The sequence below is a fragment of the Cyprinus carpio genome, chromosome A19 (genome assembly GCF_018340385.1).
Source record: "Cyprinus carpio isolate SPL01 chromosome A19, ASM1834038v1, whole genome shotgun sequence".
Taxonomy (NCBI): Eukaryota; Metazoa; Chordata; class Actinopteri; order Cypriniformes; family Cyprinidae; genus Cyprinus; species Cyprinus carpio.
In genome coordinates this window covers 23,317,654-23,336,478 of record NC_056590.1, presented here as the reverse complement: position 1 = coordinate 23,336,478, position 18,825 = coordinate 23,317,654, and the positions used below count along the sequence as shown (strand labels likewise).

General features: G+C 36.0%; 2 protein-coding genes across 3 annotated transcripts; one reads left to right on the top strand and one right to left on the bottom strand.

Annotated features, from left to right (window-relative positions):
* Positions 1–1,576: 1,576 nt before the first annotated feature.
* LOC109058164 (calponin homology domain-containing protein DDB_G0272472-like) lies at positions 1,577–3,535 on the top strand. The gene is made up of 2 exons (XM_019075388.2): positions 1,577–2,008; positions 2,175–3,535. The coding sequence occupies exons 1-2, from the start codon at positions 1,796–1,798 to the stop codon at positions 3,480–3,482; spliced, it is 1,521 nt and encodes a 506-aa protein (XP_018930933.2). The 5' UTR covers positions 1,577–1,795; the 3' UTR covers positions 3,483–3,535.
* Positions 3,536–4,032: 497 nt separating this feature from the next.
* Positions 4,033–18,699, bottom strand: LOC109070530 (protein lifeguard 1-like). 2 transcript variants are annotated; one of them, XM_042777110.1, is made up of 7 exons: positions 18,537–18,699; positions 10,357–10,676; positions 9,650–9,768; positions 8,565–8,765; positions 8,224–8,352; positions 7,938–8,081; positions 4,033–5,920 (listed from the first exon to the last, which is right to left on the bottom strand). In XM_042777110.1, exons 2-7 carry the CDS (start codon positions 10,652–10,654, stop codon positions 5,771–5,773), a joined length of 1,041 nt encoding a protein of 346 aa, XP_042633044.1. In that variant the 5' UTR covers positions 10,655–10,676; positions 18,537–18,699; the 3' UTR covers positions 4,033–5,770. The 2 variants fall into 2 exon arrangements, with proteins under 2 accessions (XP_042633044.1, XP_042633045.1); XM_042777111.1 differs by lacking the exon at positions 18,537–18,699 and adding an exon at positions 10,834–10,934.
* Between the last annotated feature and the right edge of the window lie 126 nt (positions 18,700–18,825).

Sequence of the window (18,825 nt, the reverse complement as noted above, 5' to 3'; positions counted from 1 at the left end):
ACGACTGATCTATAAGTCATTCTCCTCAAATAAAAGCTTTCCCAACGGAGCCTTATGTGTAAATATTGATATTTTTTTTTTTAGTGCATTGGGTTGTGAAAATGTTTTTTGTGTTTGTGTTCATTTGGTATTTTATGTGTATATATTTTGATTTGACAGTTTATTTTCAGACGGAGGTGCCTGAACACTTTACATTTGAAAAGAATTTGTGACTAAGTTAGGTCGCATAGGGGCCCTTCAACTGCTATTGAACTGCAGTGTGAACGTAGCCTATGTCAGTCCCTTCAAATGCTATTGAAGTTTGAAACAATGTCGTATGTAACTTTACAGACGGTCCCTAATTTGAGCATGCGCAGTCTCGACGCGCAAGAATGAGGCTGTTACAAATCGTATCCATGACCACACAGACAGCGAGTTGAGGCATACAGTGTAGCTCTGTTTCAAACTGCAGTCATTCACTAATAATAAAATAGAAATGTGAGTTTAATAGTCTTCGATGGGATATGTAGTTTTGGTTTGGGGGAAAACAAAGGGGATCAGGCACTAAGGAACAGATGAAGACGCCAGGACAGCATAACATAAAAACAATAATCAATAATATGAAGAAATATCAATAATATGAAGAAATATTTTTCGACATGGATAGTAATAAACATTTTTATAAATAAACGTCAGCAGTTTTGGCTGATGAAAATTCAGCTTTGCTATCACAGGAATACACCTACATTACAATTTAACATTTATTTAAATGGAAAACACTTATTTTAAATTGTAATATTTCACAATATTTCTGTTTGTACTGTATTTTTGATTACATAAATTAAGCCTTGGTGAACATAAGAGACGTCTTTCAGAAACAAGACAAATTCTCACAGACTCCAGACTTTTGAATGGTAGTGTTTAATATATATATATATATATATATATATATAGAGATATATGTATGGTATAGTTTATATATATTGAATGGTAGTGTTTAATATATATATATTAAAACAGTCACTGTAGTTTAAGCTCTTCAGTCCAGTTGGTCTAGCTAGTGCCCCTCTAAAACCAACCAAGACCAGTCTAACTGTAACATCCACTAAACAAAAATTTTAATAATAACAAATAAATAAATAAAGATAAAATAAAATATCATTATAATTTTAGATATATTACAATTATTTCAATATTACTTCTGCTCTTTTATGTTTACGATATATCAAAATCATTTGTAAAATTGCATTAAAAAAAAGATGTCTTTCATGATATAGAAAAGGCACAAGATAACTTATTGTGGACAGATATATTTTTAATAAAGCTAAATAAAATTGTCAATAAAAAGTATAATAACGGGAATGTTTCTATTAATTTGTAAGTTTAATGCAGAGTAAAATGTGTTAGATTGTCTATTGAAATGTTCAATTTCTGTCCAGTCTGGTCTGTACCATTGTTCTACATTGTTTCTTTAAAAGTGATGTTTAATTTCTGTCCAGTCTGGTCTGTACCATTGTTCTGCATTGTAATTGTTTCTTTTAATTTTTAATTTGATTGGTTTTTGTTTGGGAAACTTGGTGCCACTAGTGTGAATGTGTTTGTGTATGTTAGCTGCTCACATAGTTCCGAGTTCTCAGGGTTCAGCACACTGTTGTGACATCATAATGGAGATTCCGTTCTGGCAGCTCTAAGCTGCTGCTCTGACCCTTGTCTTCTGTTGGTGTGTTAGGAGTGAAAAGATCAAAAGATACTTTCGTGACTTTCTGCAGATATTGACGACAAATACTGAGTTCACTTGCAGCATTCAGTTTCCACAATGGCACTGTTCAGCAGTGTATTTAGACAACTTTTTGAGCATTTTGCTCACTTCTTGCGCAAAAAGGAGACATCTCTGAAGGCACAGCAGTGTGCAGCGCAAGAATGGGCGGCACTAGAGAAACTTCCAGAGGCACCGTTGACGAAGGCGGGTGAGAGTAAGGCCTTCGACTTCACTGCTAATGACAGGAAGTGCAGAAAAAGATGTCGCAAGGTACCAGCTTACAATGAAAAAAATTACATTTCATAATTAATTACGAAGAAACTAAGTAACCCATTGAGTTAAATGTGAAATTGTGAAATAGAAAGACTGAAATAGTATTGTCTGTATTGCAATAATATTACAATGTTTACAACCTTAAAAAAATCGTTTTTTACAGTATGGAGAGAAAGAGGAGGAAAGACAGGAGAAGAGAAAGGTGAAGAAGGAGAGAGAGATGAATGAGGGAGGAAGTCATAAAGACAAGGCTGAAAAAGAAAGAGAGAAACTTGATCAGATAAAAGAGAGTGGATATGTGCAGCAGGCAAAAAGAGAGTCTGCCAAATTCAGAGAGATGGAGAGTCTAGAAAAGTTGATGGAGGGAGGAAGTGAGCATAGAGAGGCTGGAGAAAAGAAAAAGAAGATAAGAAAACTGAGGGAACGAAAGACCACTGAGCCAACTCCATTTCTTGTGGAGGTCAAACCTCAGCAAACTATAATCAGTCCTCCAGTGAGATCTTCCTTCTTGAAGCCAAGAGAGGGAGAACTTCCGATGCGTCAAAGTGTTTCTGAACACCTCACTCTACCAGCTGCTCGCTTCAAGCCCCTGCCGCCAGTTGCCAAACCGCCCATGCGTCCTCAAAAGCCAGCTTCCACACTTGAGGAAGAGTCCCTGCCATGTTCTCCTCTTCAAGTGGATCCTCCCAAACCATTGGCTGTTCCTCCACGTCTCAGTCCAGCACCCGATGAACTCTTTTTTCTCCGACACTCCCAAGTGCATCCTCCCAAGCGACTGGTGGTTCCTCCGAGCCCCACTCCTTCACCAGATGTTGTTGATCTGCATTGTTCTCCTACTCAAGTGTGTCCTTCCAGCCTGGTGAAGCCTCAGCCGTCCACTTCTTCCCTGTCTCTTCAACTCATGCTCATTGACATAGAGGACGAGGAGAATGAGTATGTGGAGCACACAGGGAAGACCATCCGGGCTTGTGACTTACTCAAGTCTGAACGCCCCCGACCGCTGGAGGCTGAAGTGAAACCACGACAAATGGTTGCTTGGTTGGAGAGTGACAGCGAGGTGCTGGAGGAAGTATGGGCGAGTGAAGTGGTGGAGGTCCAGGGATGTGAGGAAGAGAAAGATAACCCTGGTGAAATGGGAGACTCCAAGGCCATAGAAGGCCATTTGGATGTCGCCTCTCAGAAAAAGAAGCAGATGGATGAGCACATGATGAAGCTGTTCTGTGTAACCTCTCCTGAAGGTCCCAAGAATGAGACTCAGCACAATGTGAAAGAGCCAAAGAGCAAAAGAAAAGTGCCACTTGTCCTGTTCACCTGGGCAGAAGAAAAGGTCAAGAAAAAGGAGGAGAAGAAAATACGGAAGGAGAAGGAGCGAAGACAAAAAGAGTTGCTGCTTGAACGCTACAGGAACGATCCAAAACTGAAGCACTTGTTGATCAACAAGCACAACCACCATTACTGCTCCACTGAATGAAGATCAGTCCCTCACCTTTAACCTACTCGACAATTGTGTACAAATAAAAAAAACTGTGCAAACTAAATACTGAAAGATGCATGGAAAGTTTTCTGTTAAAACATAAAAAATGTTTGAATGTTTAATATGAAAACGTGTTTAATATGAAGTGATTTTCAACCATTTTGAATTCTATTTTTAACTAGAAAAGCTACAGGAATTAAATGATTCATCTCAGATCTCAACATTAAAACTTTACACTTGATTTGAGTACAAGGTAAATTTATAGATAAGTTGCAATTAAGTTTATCATTTTGTCTATGATGTGGATATTTCCAATACATCACCTGCCACTCTGGTCTTTTCATGTTTCTTCCACTATAACTAGACATCCATAACTAGACATGGAACAAAAAAAGCAACTGTGTTTGAGTGATTCAATGATTCCTTCCAAAATACTGATTCATTTAAAATTGGTCTCATAACCATTTTCAACAATTCACATCATGCAACATTTTATATATGATTTGCAATCCACTCCAGTCACTAAAAGTACAATGACAATCTCAAGCCGTGTTTTCCTCATTTTATTTTTGTATTGAAAAGCAAACAGGCTGCAGAGAAATATAATTTATCCTCACTTTAATGCAAATGCACAGTGCAAAGAGATTTACAAAGCCCAAACACACTCTACACACCTCAATCCACTATAGCTTTACTTATGCAGAAGTTAGGAATAGACAAATATTTCATTAAAATAAACCAACAAAAAAAGGTTATGCCACTCAAGTCAAAAGCCATGACTTTCACAGCCAGTTCCATGTTCAAGAGCTCCACATGCAAGATTACAGCTGGGTACATGACGTTTCAGTGAATGCTGTAAGTTAGCTAATTATCTTTGAAACCATTCTACATTCACATCTGAAACCATGTGGGGTGAATATTCTTTAGTATACAATTTTAGTAAACAGAAATCTGTCTTTTTATATTGCAATTAGCCCTAAAATGCTCCAATAAAAGCCTTTCAATGTTAAGGTTTTTTTTTTTTTTTTTTTTTTTTAGATTTAATGTATCACTCTTAAATTTCAAATAAACCATATCACCATGTTCATGACAATTTGTCAATTACCCAGCACTGTCCATTACGTCCTCTGGCATTTTAATAAATAACTTATAAATAAACACAAAAACATCAGATGCAAGGATTATCCTAGAAATATCCTGTTATTTTCAGGCACATGGAACATTTTTGCAAGGTAACATGCAACTAGCAATATTTCCAAAAGCATCAAATAATTCAATTTTCCATTCACATTCGTTAAAATAAGGGAATGCATCTCTTTCCCTCATTCGCGCACACATACACAATCAAAACAACAAAATTATCTATTTAATAAAAAAAAAACCAATATGTAAAGTAGTCAGTATGAAAGAGGAAGAGTCATGTAATGTAGTGTTTGAGCCTCAAATACTGACCTTTGGAACGATTTAATAATCAGGACAACCTCACCTTCTTCTCAAAAAAAAAAAAAACAGAACAAAAAACTACATACAGGCTTTATTTTACTTCTCAGTTATACTATAAATAATACAGTCAACTGAACAAATGTTTTTCATCTTGGAGTGTGTATATATTGGTGGTATTATTTTGCAAAGCATTAATGTTATACAGTAGAAACGCACAAACTAGTGAGCAGCACAGCCAGATATTCATGCCTAGAACTAGAGGGGTGTGCGCTTTATCTGACTATTTACAGCTACTGAATATATGCAAATGTTTGGAGAAGTATCTATGTCTGTCTGACATTCTTCACTGTGCTAGACTATCATGCAGAGACTTTATGTTGACTATTGGAGCACATTAGTATCAGTAATGTTCATTACTCTGCCATACAAATCTCCGCTCATTGATATTTGCTCTTTCTTGCTCCCTCACTGTCAACCAGGCCATGTGCAAAAGGTTAGTCGAGTGAATTTCTGCCATGCCGTTTGGATGCAACTGTTGAGTCATATCAGGGTACACATCTCCAGAACCACAGAAGCTGTTTTAACAAGGAGGACAAGAGCGAGCAATGTAGAGGAACGACATTTAAACAGGTTCTGAAATAAATTTCTAAATACATTGCCAGTTGAGTTTGCAATTGGCCAGAAAAGTAGCTTATGGCCTGATCAGCCTGTACATACATGTTGACATACAGGGACTATGAAAGACAAATTAAGAATATGAGGAAAGGTGATGAGATGTGAGTTGGTAAATCATTCCATTTAAAGTGGACTGCATTTCCTCTTCTCACAGCAAGGGAACGCATTCATTCTTTGGTACGACCCACGATGGCCAGGATGTAAAGGAAGATGTTGATGATGTCGGTGTAAAGGTTAAGAGCTGCATAGACGTATTCCTCTGGGCTAATGGACATTTTCTTGTTGCCCAGGAGAAGCTGGGTGTCCACAGCCAGGAACTGTGAAAGAACAAACAAGAACTGAGTGTCGCATTCATGTTGTGCTTGGGGAAATAAAGCATGCTAAACTGTTTCAAAGATTTAAAATTATATTAATCTTTTACTTTTTCCTAATTTTTGAAGAAATGTGTGCTATTAACACAATTTTCACCTTGTGGGTGATTTTAAAAAATCTCATAGATTTACACTGAAGGAGTGACTCACATAATATTTAGGGACTAGAATATTATAGACTTGGCGAGGGGCTCTTTTAACACTTTAGGCTTGTAAGCAACCACCTAGAGTAGAAATAACCTAGAACAATGCCTAGCAGCACCATTCATGTTTTATTCCGAAACTACAAAATCATATGCTCTTAAATCATCAGCAAATCCTACATCAGTTTCACTTGGTTTGTGTCCTGCTTGACTGTGATAGCTACACTACCATTCAAAAGTTTGCAGTCACTAAGTTTTTTTTTTTAATTACACATCAAATTTATCAAAAGTTACAGTAAATTCAGCTTTGCCATCACAGGATTAAATTACATTTTAGAATTTATAAAATTAGAAAAAGGTTATTTTAAATTTAAATAATATTTCACAATATTACAGTCTTTACTATATATAGATAGATAGATAGATAGATAGATAGATAGATAGAATTTTTTTTGACCAAATAAATGAAGCCTTGGTGAGCATAAGAGACTTCCTTCAAAAACATAAAAAAAAAAAAAAAAAATCAAAAAAAAAAAAAACCTTACCAATCCAAACTTTTGAATGGTACTGCACATCATAATTTCCTGATAGCTTTCTTCAGGAACTCAACTGTAATTTCCTGGTCCAATTTCATTTCCAAATGCTTAATCTCACTGCTCCAAAAGGCATATGATTTTATACAGCCAGTCAGAGTGGAAAACTGGAAATTTCAAAAGGGCCCAAGTTTGGTGACCCAGTTTAAGACAGATGGTAAAACGTTTCACATGTACCTCACAAAAAAGACAATCTTTACTGTTTTGACAAAGGTTGATGACTTTGATAGCACACAATCAAACTATAATAGCAAAGTTTAGGTTTCCACTTTTGAAAGATATTTTCACCAAAGCAGCATGCTATTGATCCATTTTTTTTTTAAAACTCTGAGCAAGCAGTGTTACCAATCACAACAGTGTTCTATTTTGGCACTTGAAAAACCCGTTTCATTATCTTGCTGAAATTTTAACAATATAATGGCTTTTCTTAAGTCTAAGAGATTTTTTGTTTCTGAATTGAATGAGCTGAAATAGCTGAAGAGATGAAAGAAGAAAATCTAACCAGAGACAGAAGCTCAGATGTACAACAACTTTACACTTCTTTTTTTAATAAATTGACAGCCAGAATGCCAAATGTTTTAAAAGTTCTCATTAATGCAAATAGAGAACAGTGTGAAGAACAGAATGTCTGATGAATTTAACAGTCTTAGTAATAAAGTAGTATACATTTCTGTGAAAAACAATTTTTAAAAGAATATTAACCCCTTAGCAATACTGTAAATTTAGCATAAAATGCCTAAAAAAAGGAATACCCAAAGTAAATTGCATGCTGTTCTTGAACCATTTGGAGTATTTTATTGGTTTTTTTGTTTTGTTTTTTTATTGTTATGTTTTTTTCATGTTTTTTTTTAAACATTATTTGTAGTTTTATTGTTTTTTTTTTTTTTCCTATATATAAATCATTATCTTACTGGCACTGAGTATAATAGATATATATATATATATATATTATATTTTTTTTTTTTTTTGTTCCTAAACATAAATCACTGTCTTACTGGCACTGAGTAACAGAATATATATATATATATATCACAACATGAAGCCTTGCTGAAATGAAGAATCTCAGCTTTCCAAAGATATGACGTTTAGCCTTTTTTTTTTTTTTTTTTTTTTTTTTTTTTTTTTTTTGAGTTGTTGTATGTCACAAAGTTAACCCTCAAAAACACTGTGTACCGTGGGCAGTACAGTGGAACGCTAATAAGTTAAAGTATTGATGGTAGTACTTACACAAGTGAACAGCAGGGCCCCGAGCGAGGCGTAGACAATGTGGAGAATTTTATTTTGGATGAAGATGCAGAGGATAGAGGCCAGGAGCAGGACAATCAGACAGACAAAAAGAACACCATAGCAGGAAGTGAAGTCATATTTGCTCTGTTTTTGAAAAAGAGAAGGATAATGACAATCAGTGGTGTTTAAAAGATGCATGGAAGACACATGACTCGGTAGCATAAAGTGTGTATAAAATAAAATAAAAGATTAAAAACTATGAGACTGCTACAGTGAGCAAACAAACCTGCAGTGAGAAAAGCACAACTGTGAAGCAGACCACCACAGTGATGCCCACTGCCATGATAACTGCATCTGTATCATAGAAGCTGGCAATCATTCCAACCATATAGGACAGACTCAGGGTCAGGATGGACTGAGAGAGAAATACAGGAAGGGGTCAATCAGTACAGAGTAAACAAACCTAAATTAAAATATAAACTTAGAGTTAACTATATACTAAAACATTAAACAATGCAAACAACTAATTTTTCAAGTTCACAAACCATATAAAACATTACTGCATATGTTTTCTTGCACAGTGTAGAACGAAAACACTAAATAATGTGTAAGTATAGGCAGTTGTACCAGTGCCACCAGGTTCCATGGGTGTTTGCGGCGAAACTCTCCACAGCAGCTGAGAACGATCAGTGAAACAAAGAAGATAGCGTAGGACACGTAGTACGTCCACTGATTCCTCCGTACAAACACTTTGACGTCAGTTACAAAGGTGAAAACGGCAACAAAAGAGAAGGTGATCAACAGCTGCACGGTCAAGACCAAAAACACCTGAGAACAGAGTCACGGAACAGAGTTTTTCTTTGACACACTGTACTGCTACATACAATAGTTACAAACACATTTAATAAGACCATTTGTTACATTTCTCCATTCATTCCAGTAACTGTGTTTAATACACATATATAACATTAAACTGTGTGCATACTGTACAGTCTGTAATAAAATGCAACAAATGTAACATGCATTTAAGAGATTTTATTTTCTTTTATTTATTTTTTTTTGTTTATTTTTTGATATTTTGTTTTTTTGTTATATCGTAATTTGCTATTAAATAGTAGTTTTCTGTGTGCTAGTTTCAGTATCAACATTGGCTTTTTAAAAACACATATCAGTCAACCATAAGTTCATACTTTTGTTGACCAAAAAATAACAATAAACATTACTTTGACTTTTAAACACTGAGGACAGTGCAACTATTATTAAGAATGTATTGATACCCACAATACAATAACCTATTTCACATTAGAACCACAGATGAAGTCCATCACACGCATTTCCACAGTTATTAACACTTTAAATACACCAACGATTTTTAATTTTCATTTTTAAGAAATTTAATCCATTATAACATTTATTGTTATATTACCTTCGCATTCAATTAAAAAAAAAAAAAAAAAGTAGTTAATTGCTGTAAGGGTTTTTCCTATTTTTTTGAATACAGCACAATATTTATTTTTCTTTTGCTATTTAAGCAAATGGGAATGGAAAAAAAAATTATATGACAAGTTCTGCTTCTGAGAACCCTGGAAATAAGACCCTGGAAGGTTCCATTCTTGCTCATTTTACCTGGATCACGAGACTCTTTTTACAAATTCATTTCAAATCAATTCAATAAAAATAAATATCCAAAAATAAAAATTCTTACTGCTTACCTTTCTAATGAAGGCCCGTCGGATACTCTTATCTTCCCAGCCAGAGTTCCCAAACTCATCATTGCCATAGTAAGAGGGGGGTCCTTCTCCACCGTGGTATCCAGGGCTCTCCATAGAAGCTTTCAAAAAAAAACAACAACATTCTAATTTTAAATCTGTCCAGTATGATCATTCAATAAAACACCCACAGAAACGGAAAACTGAACTACGGGACATATTTAAACAGTTTTATAGGTTTGGAAAGGAAAGCACATTTTATAGTATCTAAACCAACAGCAGCAGCTAGACGTCGTAATAATACACTTGAAAAGACATCCTTAATTGTTACAGCAGGCACTAGGGATAAGGTAAGAATGGAACAAATTATACATTTTCAGTCCTAACAGAGCTAGTAATCTTTTGTTGAAACTCTCCGGTAAAGCACTTTACCTTGAATAACCCTCAGGAGGACAGAGTACACACTGAATAAACACGTTTATTTAACCTGGCAACACTTGAACTCAGCAGGGACACCACTCACTACTCCTAAGAGAGTAACACTGAGGCTTATGTGTCATTAGAAAACTAAATTACTCAACCTGTGTACAATATATTTTAAAGAACTAGGAAGTAAAATCTTATAGTGGAAATTTCAAGAAGACCAAAAAAAAAAACAAAAAAAAAACCATGAGTGTTTCCTCTCCTGTAAATTTCCTAAAGGTACTTACCATTAGGATCTACACCAAAGGCAGGCTGGCTGGGCCCCTGCTGGTATGGACTCTGAGGGTACGGCCCCTGAACATAGGGCCCCTGTGGGAACGGCATCTGTGGGTACGGAGTAGGGCCGAACCCTGGTGCTGGAGGCTGGTCGTAGGGTCCTGGTGCTGCAAACGGAGGTGCCCCTGGACCCTGGCTATAGTTGGGTGGAGGCATTCCAAAGGCATCAGTTTTGGGTGGCCCATAGACGCTGTTGTGAAGGGGGTTATTCTCCCCCATTATAGGATAGTTTGGCTTGTCCTGGGACATGTCTCCTTATCTCACTGGAATCCTGATAGAAAACAGAAAGGTTAAAATTTACAGAATAGTAAAGTACTGTAATAGTAATAAAGTAAATAATTACATCAGTTCAGTTTAACTAATTAACTAACTAGTTACACTACAAAACTAAAGCAGCATCCTAAACATTATGGAAATGCAAAATTAACCAATTTGGAACGCAGTAGCTCAGTAGTACTGAAATAGTTGATTTCAATAGAGCAGTGCTTCCTAAACCTGTCCTGGAGGACCCCCTGCCCTACACATTTTGTATGTCTCTCTAATCAGACACACCCAATTCTACTAACAAGCTGATGAGTGGAATCAGGTGTGTTAGATAAGGGAGACATACAAAAGGTGCAGGGCAGGGGGTCCTCCAGGACAGGTTTGGGAAGCACTGCAATAGACTATAATGTTAGCATGTTGCTAAGCTAACAGCCTGATACTCTATTTGTGTAATACCTGTACGTGTCTTTCAGTGGATGAAATAACTTTTAAATTGATCAGATTTTAAATAAATTAAACAATCTGATATCATTTTGATATAAAAAATACTAATAAAAATAATTCAAATAAAAAGATGTTATATGACTAGTTTCAATATGCAGTGCAGCTGCTTTTGTAAAGTGATAGCTACATTAAAGTCATCATGAAATGGAAGTAGCAACCGCTCTTTTTTTTTTTATACTGTAACATACAGATTCATAAAAAAAGTGTCGGTTTTAAGCTGACTCAATGATTGGAGGACTCCAGCAAGCCTGTCCCAGAGAAAAGTCTGTTGGCTGAATTTTGATTAAAAACTGAGGTAAAAACAAACAAACACATGTATTAAAGAATAATTCACAATAAGATCATAACATGCATTTAGAAAATGTATAGGGTAAATTTTTCGTTTCTTGCCCATTTTCAAATTTTACTAATTAAATTTTAAAGTAGTTTGTGCAGGAGTTATACATCTTAAAAAATAAACAAAGCAACAGTGAGCTGAAAGGGGAAATTGCTTGCTATGAATCCACTCCAGGAAAAAACATCTCTGCTTGTGATGATCTGATCAAACCAACTCTAACTGGACCAACCGCAAGTGAACAATCCAGTTTACTCAGTTTCAGTTCATGCAGTCCACTGAATAATGGTGCATTTCACACAAAAGGGGCCACCAGAAGGCAAAAGGGGCTTGATTCAGTGAGAATTTCGACTGAATACTGAGAACAGACAACACCTCAAAAACCTGCTGGCAATCCAACCATACATTATCAACTCACAAAGCTCTGAATCACTTTCAGCAGAGCACATATGACTGCTGGTGCTCAAATAAGCTTCCTGGTAACCCAGGTTGTGCAGCTGAGAGAGAGGGGTTGCTATGGACACTGATGTTGAAGTAAATGCAATGGGTGCATCTGAATACATGAGCTGATGGGGAAACCCCTTCATGTAAACATGTCAAAGTGTGACTATGGATTTTTTTTTTTATTTTTTTTTAAGTGAGTGTTAAATGACAGAGAGGTCCACTTAAATGTAAAAATAGGGGAAATTAAAATGGCCAACTAAACAACAACAAGTACTACTACTACAAAAAATAAATAAAAAATAAAAACTACTACTTCCTGCAATCAATTTATAATAATTTATTAATAGCTAAACACTGTCATTTTTAAAAATTGCAATCAACTGTAAAATAAAGAGGAAAAAAACAAGGTAAGGTAGTCAGCATAACAATGACTCTCTAACGCATATTATACGAAGTTAAAATAAACGTCATTATGAAAAATCTCTGGCCCCTTTAAGGGATTTCATGAATAACAGCAGTTATGCGACATCGCCCCATGTGGAAGCCAAATCCCACGTGACTTGATGTCAGCTCAGCAGTCTGCCCAGCATTTAAGACCAGGTTATATTCAGTGGCCTCTGGCCTGTTTTCCACTGGTTGCTACTAGATCACTGCACATTTCATGAATTAGTCAAGTTTGAGGCTGTTTTTAGACTTGCAACCCTGCCTGATTCCAGTAAAGCTGGGCGATATGACGATATTATCGTATATCGACAATGTCTCATAAGTATCGCGATGTCGATGTCAACTGTCAGGTAACAGATGATTATCAGAAAAAAAAAGACAAATGATAAACCTATTAAGCTGCAAAAAATATTTTACATAGCACCATAGTCACCATACGGGTCTTTTTGAATGCAATAATGAAATAATTTAGTAGGAGGGTTGGAATTGAAAAGCAATTTCGGAAATCAGATCAGACGTGTAAGGTGCAATCAAATTACATTTCAATTCTTCTTCTCGATTTCTATATGGACATTTCTGCAACTGCAAGACGACGAAATAGAGCTCACTTCTGCACTCGTGTGCTGTTTTCCCGCTGAGCACACACACGCACACACACACAAAAAGCGCATGCACAAAAGCGCATGCTCTTATTTACGCGAACACTGGACTGAGCTCTCTTTCTCGCATTCTTACATATTTGAATGGACAAATACACACAGAATTATATAAAAATATCCCATAAATACAATTGGTTATGTCTTAAGTCAGGGGTGACCAACCCTGCTCCTGGCGATCGACTGTCCTACAAAGTTCAGCTCCAACCCTAATCAAACACACCTGAAGCAACTAATTAAGGTCTTCAGGCTCACTTAAAAATTAAAGGCAGGTGTGTGTTTGATTAGGGTTGAAGCTAAACATTGCAGGACAGTCAATCGCCAGGAGCAGGGTTGGGCACCCCTGTCTTAAGTGAACGTAAAGAGTTAAGAAAGAAAACAAGGGTGAATTGGATCCGTGCATTGACTGTAGCCACCGTCGCCAGTCATTATAATGTTAATCAAAGAACAAAAACGAAAATCCCTCACTGATGTTGACTGAATCACTTTTGTAACCTCCGTTTATATTTTATTTGCCTGATGTTCAGTGCCGACTACTGTAATGGCAACGTGCATCTGTGTATGCGATTATTTTGGACATGCGTTCCAATATAATTGATCCTTATTTAGGGTATAGGCCTATTCTATTTTGATCTGCAGTTAAACAAAAGTTAAACAGAAAAAAGACAAAAAGTAGCACTGCATGCATTTCTGAATATTTCTGAATATTTATTTAAACAGACGGTAGGCCTATAATGATGAAAAACCACAAACATGACAGGTATAATTAAAAGATGCAAATTGCTTCAGCGCACATTTCAGTCCAATATTTTTACAGATTGTTTTAAACTGTATAAAATATAATTGTTTAATTAAGCTGAGATATAGCACTAGAACTTCTTAATTCATTTGCAACAAAACTATAAAGTATACTCGTTCAAAGTTTCAGCAGCCCAACACTGAATATTGTGTTATATTTTGATTAATAAAATAAATATTATAAAAATTACAATACAAAATCAAATTTAAATTACCCTGCTTCTAAATAAATAAAGAAGTTATTTTTATTTAGTTAAAAATGGGCCAAAAGAGACCTCCGAACTAGTAGGCTACCAGAAAGAAAGGGAAAAAAGAAAAAAAAAAAAAAAAAAAAAAAAAACTTTTGCCCAGCCCTAGATTCCAGCGTACTTTATTTTAGCTCAGCAGGAAGGGTTCCACAGGTTCATGTTTATGACTGGCCTAGGGAGTTACTGGAAATGAAAAATAAAATTGGACTGTTCTGTGAGAACCAAATTACTTCCAAGCAGAACTTCAAATCTATGACTCATTAGATTAGATGGAGAGTCTTTAATCAATAACAACTCATGTCTTTTGCGTTTGGCTTTAAGAAGTAAACAAACTCAGGTCACTTATGCCCTTGTGAATCAAATGTCAAAACACTTCATAGATTCAAGAACATTTAAGACTAAACGTCTAAACGTCCTGGCCCTCACCTCAGCGGCATGTGCTCCGATTGTATTGCAAACAATGGCGGCTTTAATATCGCTTATCAGTTTGAGCCCAATTGAGAAGCAGTAAGATATTATTGAAGAGGATCGTGCAGAACCTGTCCAAGCACAGCTTTTAATGGTAGGCCTATGTTTTTTGTTTGTTGTTTCATACTTTTAGATACACTGTTATTTGTAAATGCTACTGCTTATGTTAGCTTTTAATATACGTTTTTATCATGATTAAAGCTTTAATACAGTACGGCAACTTTACGCGCATCCATGTTTAACGCTTCTCATAGCTATGTGAAAATAAGTGTATAATTGTAACAGTTCATTGCTGGAGCTGAGCTGAATATGTGAGAGAGAGAGATGCAGAGCAGGGGGACATGTGGAACAGTATTAAGAACAGCTGCTTTAGAGCATTGATTTTGAATCCATTAGAATCCTTAGAAGAAAGAATCACGATTCATAATATATGAATAGATTTTTATGTGCACCTCTAGTTTTCTCTTCCTCTTCTCTGAAACAGCACAGCATGGCCTCGGCTCGCCCCCTTTGCTGCCTTTTCCCGAGGGCGGGGTTTATCAGGGTTTGTGATGTCACAAACCAGGGAAGTAATTTGTTGTAGTCCCTACCAGCCGTTTGGCTTTAAACTGCCAGAATTTTAAAAGACATCTCTGTTTGCATTGAACTTTCAGCTTCGTAAAATTGTTTATGCTCAAACAGCAACATTACACACTAACTAACTAACGTAAAAAAAAAGTGAAATTTATTAAAAGATCAAAATTTGAAGAAACCAAACAAATGAAAATTAATTTTCAAACGTTGCCAAACTTGTAACAGTAATGGAATGGATGTGGATGTCAACATGTGCAGGAAAAATCAGATGTAAAAGCGCAACAGCTAGAGAGGTCTCTGAGGACTGTTGTCCTATGGTGATTCAATTCATTCTAGGAAAGGTTACAAAAGGAGAAAAATCCTCTAAGGTGACATGTGGTGGATAAACGAAACAGGCACTTTACTTGGCTACTGCTGAAGTGGTTCACAGAGGGAATTTTATGGAAGGAATAGTGCTTCAGTGAGCCAAACACTTCACAGTTTGCACAAATCACTAAGCATTAGTGAACAAGGTTACAGACCTAAACCTAAATCTTTTTGCATACTGCATACTTTCCATACTTGCATACACTCTTTGCATACTTGCAAATTTCTTCCTTCTTACATATAAAAACTGTGATAAAGTGTGTTTGGGAGCCACAGCACTCAAAATAACAAATCTGGCCATTTTGAGAAACAATGACAAATATAAGCAATGCAGATTGGGCAAAAACTAAAATTATTGATCGTTAGAATATGAGTGAAGAATAAAATTAGTACAAACCCTTCTAAAGCACACAGTGTGGCTCTTAAAAATACAAAACTCAACATACACTATACTGTTCAAAAGCTTAGGGGCAGTAAGATTTTTTTTTAAAGAAATTAATTGTATTCAGCAAAGGGGGCATGATCAAAAGTGACAGTAAATACTTTTACATTGTTACAGAGAAATATATTTCAAATTAATAAATGCTGTTATTTTGAACTTTTGAACAAAAACAAAACAATTAAAAAAACATTTGCACAAAAATATTAAGCAGCACATGTTTTCAACATTGGTAATAATAAGACATTTTTCTTGAGAACTAAATCAGCATATTATAATCAGCTTTGCCATTTAAAAATATATTCAGATAGAAAGTTATTTTAAATTTTAACAATGCATAATATTACTGTTTAATTGTATTTATGATTAAATAAATGCAACCCTAGCTGAGCATAAGAGAAAAGTAGTGTATACTTCATGATGTTCTGATAAATTGCGTCTGAACTAAAAGTTTTAAATCACCAGCTAAAAAAAAAAAGATAATTTCTGTTTTCCCTAAAAGCCTCACAAAGTTCCGGAGCAGATGTGTCTCTCAATTATTTCCATGGATCTTTAGACCATTCTGTAATCTATGGGTCTATGTCAAATTCATTCATATTTCTAATGTAGTTCATGGTTGCATAAACAGCAACTTTATTATACATGACTCTGTTTGCATTGGTTACAGGGTGCATTTGAATGCATGCATGAGCATTTTATGGCAGCTAACCAATGCACATGAACTGAGCTAGATCAGATAAGTTTGAAGACTTTGAAGAGCGGCTGAGCAGACATTTGCAATTGTCCATCAACTGAATGACAAACTTTAGCATTTAGTCAGCTGAAAAGCACCAGGCCTTAAACACTGTACCCAACAGAAAACAGCCACCTACTCTTCAACTAAAGACAAAAGGACAGATCGCCAACACCTATTGTTTGATAAGCTGTATAAAATTTGCAGGCCTTAACAGAAAAACAATGCAAAATGTACCAATGTCAAGAAACAAATTATCATGATTTAAGCAAGGCTAGGGAATTGGATGTGGGTATCAACCTGTATAATTTGCTGAGAGGGGTAGAAAGGGATGAGTAGGCCTGAATGTTGAAAGGAAGTAGGGGGTGACTTGGCAAATAGTGAGAAGAGAGAACATACATTTTAGAGAAAATAAAACAAATTAAATATTACAAGGATTCCCTATGATAAAGCTCACTGGGCTTAATGCATAAAATGCTCCAAGCATAAACACATGATCAATGTCAATAAAATGCAACGTCACGCTGAAAGGAAGAGGCTCTGGTTATCAAAGTCTTGCACATCAGACACGTGATGGGTTTTTTTCCGGTTGTTTGTTTAGTCTGCATGTTGCCAAACGTGGATTTGAATATCACTGCACCTTTCCTTTTGCTTGGCAAAACGAAACCATGACAGACTGTGTATGGCAAGCTGTTTAAGCAATTATTCCTTTACAACAGTGGTTTTCAAACCGGTCCTGCAAGCACCCCCAGCACTGCACATTTTCTGTGTCTCCCTTATTTATCACACCTGATTCAACTCATCAGCTCATCAGTAGAGGCTGCAAGACCTGAAATGGGTGTGTCAGAGATAGGGAGACATACAAAATGTGAGGTGCTAAGGGTGCTTACAGGACCAGTTTGAAAACCACTGCTTTACAACAAATAGTATCTATTTTTGTGTCCCCAGCCCCCCACCCAGACCAGTTTTATTCAATAGGTTCTAGTATTTTTACCCATAGCTATCAGTACCTCAAGCTTCAATAGTATTTATTAATTGGATACTAGTCTCAGCATCATTTCGCGATGTTACTATTAACATTCCTAAATAAGTATGTAATAGTATCTAAATAATGAGTACTAGTATTTAATGAATGCTGAAACTGACCTGTATTTGTCATTATTGGATTACCTAATAGTAACTAAAAATACGTATCATAAAACTAAAAAATAGACACTAGTTGGTTAGAAAAGTTAAATGGCTTTCCACAAATTATGCGATCCACCACTCCATTCAAACTGAACTACTAACACTAACTAGTACCCATAACAAAGGTTTTGTAGATAGGGTCTCCAGTTACTTAAGATTTAACACAAACTCAAGAGGTTAAAACAAGAAACCGTTTTAATTAATCACGTGGGACACTGGTGTTAACTACGTTTTAAAAAAAATAAGCAGCAAATTTATGACAGGAAACCCATTCAGAAATGTAAAATAAAATCTACACACAGGTAAACCGTTTTATTAGTTCAATCAAAACTGGAGTAGGTTAACCTAACAATAAATCTGTGTTAATCTGTCGCTGGTATAACTGCGCATGTCGCATGCGCATGTCGTCAATATAACCAACATATCTGTTGTAACATATAATAATCAATCGTAGCAGAATAAGGCACAACAAGGGTTCTAAATCTCTAAAACGACAGAAATGTGTGTTGACCGAGCTGACACATTTAATCGCGTGAAAACATAAACCGTTAATCTGGCGCAACAAACACCATGACAACACGAGCGGCATGTCCATCCACCTGCGTTATTCAACAATATTTGCTTAGAAATTAGCAAATGCAACGCGTTAACAGAAAATTGAGAAAGACTTACCCTTCAGTTTATGAGACGCGCAGCAAAATGCAACGTTTGTTAACTAAATGACAACAAAAATAGAGTCCGTGTTTGTTGGTTTGCGTATACGTTGGTTGCAGTACTGCTCGTCTGTTCTGAACGAATGCGTTAGACACGCCCACCGCGACTCTGTCAGAGCCTGACCGTGTGACGTTTATGAGAAGTCACATGACTCTAGAGAAACATCAGAGGGGACGCAGAGACTCACTTTCCCATTACGTAATTGCTAGAATGTTCTACAAATATCTACACGAGTCGAATATATGTT